General features: G+C 57.0%; 1 protein-coding gene across 1 annotated transcript in view; it reads right to left on the bottom strand.

The window, feature by feature from the left end:
- Positions 1-5,618, bottom strand: part of DENND6B (DENN/MADD domain containing 6B) — a gene marked incomplete at its 5' end in the record, with an annotated part of 9,418 nt that extends 3,800 nt beyond the window's left edge. Inside the window, 11 exons of the mRNA XM_009074234.1 lie at positions 477-571; positions 654-749; positions 1,360-1,482; positions 2,317-2,372; positions 2,982-3,044; positions 3,244-3,323; positions 3,736-3,841; positions 4,225-4,305; positions 4,981-5,093; positions 5,446-5,488; positions 5,580-5,618. Of these exons, the coding sequence (XP_009072482.1) occupies positions 477-571; positions 654-749; positions 1,360-1,482; positions 2,317-2,372; positions 2,982-3,044; positions 3,244-3,323; positions 3,736-3,841; positions 4,225-4,305; positions 4,981-5,093; positions 5,446-5,488; positions 5,580-5,618 (895 nt within the window). The remainder of the gene's footprint in view (positions 1-476; positions 572-653; positions 750-1,359; positions 1,483-2,316; positions 2,373-2,981; positions 3,045-3,243; positions 3,324-3,735; positions 3,842-4,224; positions 4,306-4,980; positions 5,094-5,445; positions 5,489-5,579) is intronic.
- Between the last annotated feature and the right edge of the window lie 539 nt (positions 5,619-6,157).

Below are 6,157 nucleotides of genomic sequence, written 5' to 3' on the forward strand. Positions count from 1 at the left end.
CACAAAACCAGCTCAGCCTCGAGGTTTTGTTGCCTTCACAGTGAATAATTGAGTCTCTCTCTCTCCTTCCTCTTCTTGATGCAACTTTCTCTTCCCTGCCTAGGATGGGCTTCTCCTTCTCCCAGTGCTTCAGCAAACCACAGCAAGTCATGCTCACATCACCCTGTCCTCACCACTGAACATCTGGACCATCAGCATGGACAAAGCCAGAGCCCAAACCTCCCTGTGGCTTCTCAGCTCTCCTGGGAATGCAGAGGAGGAAAATGATGGCTAGTCATGGACTCACCAAGCTTGGAGGAGACCTCTAAGGTCATCAAGTCCAACCATTGACCTATCACTGCTGTGACCATACCCTCAAGTGCCACATCCTGAGCACCCTAACAGTGAGCACCAGGAGCTTGTCCCAACCCTAACAGTGAGTACCAGGAACTTGTCCCACCCTAACAGTGAGTACCAGGAGCTTGTCCCACCCTTACCTGACATCCTGAGCTCTCCCACCCGAAGGATGTGTGGCCAGTGCTGGAGGGTCTTGATGAAGAAAGGGTTTGTGACTCCCACAACGATGTTTGGCCTGGAGAGAGGAGGCCAAAGAGCACGTGATGGTGACTTTGGGGTGCCTCCCGGGGCAGGGTGGGAGGGCCTGTGGTACTCACGGGGCCTGGGTGCGCGTGGTGTACTCCTTGAACTCGCTGTCGTGGATGGTGAAGTAAGGTCTGTAGTCACAGCAGTAGCGCAGGGGGGACAGGCAGCTGTGGGGACAGAGCTCCTGTCACCCACCCTGCACCAGGGCAGGGCCTGGAGCAGTGCTGGTGTCCTGCCACAGGATCACTGCCACAGGATCACTGAGGTTGGGAAAGGCCTCAAGGACTGTCCAGTCCACCCTGTGCCCCATCACTACCTGTCAGCTAAAGCAGAGCACTGAGTGCCACGTCCAGTCCTTCTTGGACACGAGGAAACACCTCAGGCTGTGCCAGGGGAGGCTCAGGGTGGATATGAGGAGGAATTTCCCCATGGAAAGGGCTGTCAGGCCCTGGAATGTGCTGCCCAGGGAGGTGGTGGAGTCACCACCCCTGGAGGTGTCCAGGGAAGGACTGGTGGGTTAGCTGACAAGTGGTGATGGGGCACAGGTTGGACTGGATGACCTCAGAGCTCTTTTCCAACCTCAGTGATCCTGAGATCGTGTGATTCCTCTCAGCCCTTGGGGGGATATGAGCAAGACTTGCTATGGTGCTTGTCCCTCAAAGCTTTTATGTGCCAACTAAACCCAACCCAAGTGACCACCAGGGAGTGGATCTGAGGAAGAAAAGCCTCCAGAACATGTTGCTGCAGCTCCTGTGTGTCAGACCCTGAGGGCATTACCTGACGAGTGCCAGGACCATCTCTGAGGAGACTGTGGGCGATGGTGCCATCACCACCAGTGGCTCTCCCAGTAGCATCAGCTCCCACAGCATCTGGATGTGGATTAGCACTGGCTGGAAACACCTGAGAGGGATGGGAAGAGCAAAAGGCTGAAGTTAGAAAGGCAGCTCAGACAAGCCCACCCAGAGGTGCTTCTATCCCAGAACTTGAGATCCAGGATGGACTTTGAGCATTCCACAGCAATTCAGGTGTCTCTGCATGTGTCACTCAGCCATTCATACACGTTCAGAGGAAGCAATGCCAAGCAGCCTCTGGACCACAGAGCCATGGAATGGTTTGGATGGGAAGGGACTTTAAAGTCCATCCAGTGCCACCCCCTGCCCTGGGCAGGGACACCTCCCACCAGCCCAGGCTGCTCCAACCCCATCCAGCCTGGCCTGGAACACTCCCAGGGATGGAGCAGCCACAGCTGCTCTGGGCACCCTGTGCCAGTGCCTCAGCACCTCCCAGCCAGGAATTCCTTCCCAATATCCCATCTGTCCCTGCCCTCTGGCAGTGGGAAGCCATTCCCTGTATCCTGTCCCTCCAGGACTTGTCCCAAGTCCCTCTGCAGCTCTCCTGGAGCCTCTTGAGGCACTGGAAGGGGCTCTGAGGTCTCCCTGGAGATTCCAATGGGGAAAGAAGAATGGTTAAGAGCAGGGGACACTGAACAGCACCTGCAGTGCTGAGGAGTTTGGCTCAGACACACGAGGTGTGAGTTTGGAGCCTGAGCTGAGCCCCAGCTGAGGGGACAAGGCCACAGGGGTCGTGCCAGGGGGCACAGCACACAGGGCTAAGCACTGCCCAAGCTCTCCAAGCCCAGAATTCCAAGCGGCAAAGCAGCAGCCTTTGCTTCTGCACCATCCTGGCCCCAGGCAGGCAGAGGGGCAAGCAGAAGGTTGCAGTGGTGGCTCTCACCTGAACAGATCCAGCTCATGGACACTGGGGAGGACCAAGGGGGCTGGTAACAGATTCTAGATGAGAAACGGAAATAGGCTGTTAGTAGGTGTTAGTCAAAGTGTTGGGAAGTGGAAGCATCCTGGCTGGAATTTCATCTCTGCTGAGCATACAACCACAGAGGGACACACAGACAAAGGAACAGAGGAATGAGCAGGTCTGGCTGGAGCAGGCAAGGCCCAAACTCATTCCCTTGCCTAGAGGTTAATCAAGAATTCCTTCTTTCAAGCTGTGGAAGAATTCCCATTCTGCTCCTCTGTTCTCCAGAGCTTCCTGGGGTGGAAGACAGAGCTTGAGGCACAGAGCCAACAAGGGTTAGAGCGTGGGTGCCAAAGGAGAGAGAAAGGGGAAGAATGAGATGACAAGAACCCGAAGCAAAGCCGAAGCAAAGCTGCTCAGACAGCAAATGCTGCACAACAACTCCAGAAGACAAAGGCAGAGCCCCATGGACACCTCCCTGGGCACCAAGGCCAAGGGAACGAGCTCAGAGCTGTGCAGAGAGTCCTGTCTGACCTCCCAGGCCTGAGAGCCTGAGGTTTAACCATGGCAAACTGAGACCATGTTGATCCCAGGCCAAAGTGGCTCCAACTCCTGCTCACCCTCCTCCCTCAGGGCTCTGTGCTCACCTCTTGATTGAACTGCTTCACTGGGCTTGATCCTGGCTTGTCCACCCTGGATGGGATCCTCACCTGGACCGCAGAAAGAGCAGGGATCAGCCCTGGAATGGGATCAGCATGCACAGACACTTTGCTTCCCATCCAGCCACACATGGGAGGAACCTCCCCGGTCACCAGTTTTCACCGTGCACAGGTCAGGCCCAAATGCAACTCCCCCAGGACAAAGGGATACATAGTCCCTCCCCACCCTTCCCCAGGCAGGTGACAGTACCTGGATGACAACCCCCATCACAGGCAGGTTCAGGGTCTGTCCTGGCACGGGCAGAGGCCACTGGTCAATCTCGTTGCACACTGAGGGGCACAGGACAAGGGGAAAGGGAGAAGACAGTGCAGCTCCTCCAGCTCCTGGAGTTCTCACACCTCATTCCCAGCTCAGCTTCCCTGGGGTCACTGCCAAGCCCAGGCTCAGTGTGCATCCCAGTCCAGTGGCACCTCAGTGCCAAGGCACCAGGACTGAGCTGAACAAGGCAGCGAGGACCTGACAGAGATGCAGCAGCAGCTTTTCCCCTCCCTGGGAATGCAAACTGACCCTGTGCATCCATCCCGTTCCCAGTAATTCCACCTGTACAGCTGCTCCCAGTTCCCACAGGTGGATGACAGCTCTTCCCTGCTGGAATCTGGCCCAGAATGAGCAAGTTTGGGCCGTTCCAAGTGTGTTTCAGGGGCAGAGCTGCACAGGAGGCCCCGAGCCCTCCCTGCTCACCTGCCTCCAGGCATGGCTCCAGCTTGTCGAAGTACTCGGGGGCAATCAGCTGCAGCAGGGTCTGGAACAAGGCCACAAAGGGCAGGCGAGACACCAGCACCAGGGACTGGGGAGAGGCACAGGCAGGAGTCAAACCCCTGACAGCATCACTTCCACCACTGATCATGGCCACACTGCCCACACAGGGCCACAATCCAAAAATAATGGGCACAAACCATGTGGAAGAGCTCCAAGGCAGTGGAATTCCTGCCAAGAGACTTCAGGAGTTGGGAGATCAATGGAATGGGATCATTTCACAGTGGAAAGGGCTGTCAGGCCCTGGAATGTGCTGCCCAGGGAGGTGGTAGAGTCACCACCCCTGGAGGTGTCCAGGGAAGGACTGGATGTGTCTCTCAGTGCTCTGGGCTAGCTGACAAGGTGGGGATGGGTCACATGGTGGACTTGGTCGTTTTGGAGGCCTTGCCCAGGATTGTGGAATGCAGGACTCACCTTCTGGAAGTATCCTCTTCTCATAGAGCTGTCCTTGACCTGCCTGAAGTAGACATAGCCGAAGTAGTGAGCTGACTCGCGCTGCAGGAGACAGACACAGCCCTGAGGGACAAAACTGTGGCCCCCACAACCCCAGCCCTGACACACCTCCAGCACAGCTCAGCACAGCCCTGACACACCTCCAGCACAGCCCCGCATAACCCAGCACTCCCTCCTGTCCAAAAGGGGAGACACACAACTGGGAGCTGGAGCAGCTCTGCCCTGGAGCCAGGCTGGGAGAGCTGGGGGTGCTCACCTGGAGGAGAGAAGCCCCAGGGAGACCTCAGAGCCCCTTCCAGTGCCTCAAGAGGCTCCAGGAGAGCTGCAGAGGGACTTGGGACAAGGCCTGGAGGGACAGGACACAGGGAATGGCTTCTCACTGCCAGAGGGCAGGGACAGGTGGGAGATTGGGAAGGGATTCCTGGCTGGGAGGTGCTGAGGCACTGGCACAGGGTGCCCAGAGCAACCCTGATCCAGTTCCATCTTTGGTCCCCTGACTCAGTTCCCCCTCCCACTCTCCCTCTCTCTGACCATGGACAAGGAAGCAAATCTCTGTCCTGCAAACCTTTCCTCACCATTCCCATGGCCAAGGACAGTGACTATGCACACAGAGACACCACATCAGCAGAACATGTGGCTCTCAGCCCCAACCCTCAGTGGCCCAGGAGGAGTGAGCAGAGCCTGAGCAGCTCTGCCCTGCAGGGTGAGAGCACTGACCTGCAGGGTGAGAGGAGCCTGTCGGTTGTAGTCCCCGTGGTCCTGGAAGGGACATGTCCTCTGTCCCCCTGACTGGCGCAGGCGGAAGCTGAACTGGGTGTCCCCGAGGCCACCTGAGACAGAGAGCTCATCTCCAGGGGGCACAGGGGGCTGCAGGGAGCTCAGCAGGCAGTGAGGGGGAGCAGCAAGGGGAACCCCAAGAAGTGAGAGGAGTATTGGGAAGGAACTCCTGGCTGGGAGGTGCTGAGGCACTGGCACAGGGTGCCCAGAGCAGCTGTGGCTGCTCCATCCCTAAGAGTGTTCTAGGCCAGGTTAGATAGCCAATGGGAGATGTCTCTGCCATGGCAGGGGTGGCACTGGGTAGGATTTAAGGTCCTTCCCTTGCCCACCAGCCTGTGCTCAGCCCAGGTGCTGTCCCACTCCTTCCAGCACGGGCACATTGCTCTCAGCCCTGGTGTCACCTACCTGAGTAGGAGTCAGGGAAGGACAAGTAGCAGATACTAGTTTTCTGCAAAGAAAACAAACACCCATTGAGAGATTCCAATCAGTGCTGCTCAGGGTCTCCAAACTGGGAGAAAAAGGGGATAAACAGCTCTTACCTCTTTCTCTGTCAGCCTGAAGTCATGGGGATACACCAGCTGCAAAGGAGAGCAGAGACACTGAGCCAGCCTGTTCCCCTACAGCTCACACACATCCCTGCCTGCTTCCAGGCCTCATTTCCCCCAAACTCTCAAGGAAGGAGCCTTGATCCATCCCAGCTCTGTCCCCACTGCTCTGAGCCTCTGGCAGAACCTCTTGCTCAGGATTTGGACAGATCGAGTTGTTTCTACTTGGGATCTGGAGCTGAGAACTGATAGCTCAGGGAACCAAGAGCCCCACAGCTGCCCTGGGTGGAGTCCAGATGTGCAAACATCTGGAGCAGGAGAGGCAATGGAGTGAGAGGACAGACAGGAGGAACAGATGAAACGAAGCTTGGGAACTGAAGGTGGGAGTAGGTTCAATGAGGTGTGGAAAGAAGAGGCACTGAAGAGTGGCACAGAGAGGGTTAACAGCCAGGGCTAGGGGAAGCAGCTCTGGGAAAGGAGAGAACAGTTGGGGCATCTTGGAGGTCTTTTCCAACCTGAATGATTCTGCCCTGGGCAGGGACCCCTCCCACCAGCCCAGGCTGCTCTGCTCC

The sequence above is a fragment of the Acanthisitta chloris genome, unplaced genomic scaffold (assembly GCF_000695815.1).
Source record: "Acanthisitta chloris isolate BGI_N310 unplaced genomic scaffold, ASM69581v1 scaffold32550, whole genome shotgun sequence".
Classification (NCBI taxonomy): Eukaryota; Metazoa; Chordata; class Aves; order Passeriformes; family Acanthisittidae; genus Acanthisitta; species Acanthisitta chloris.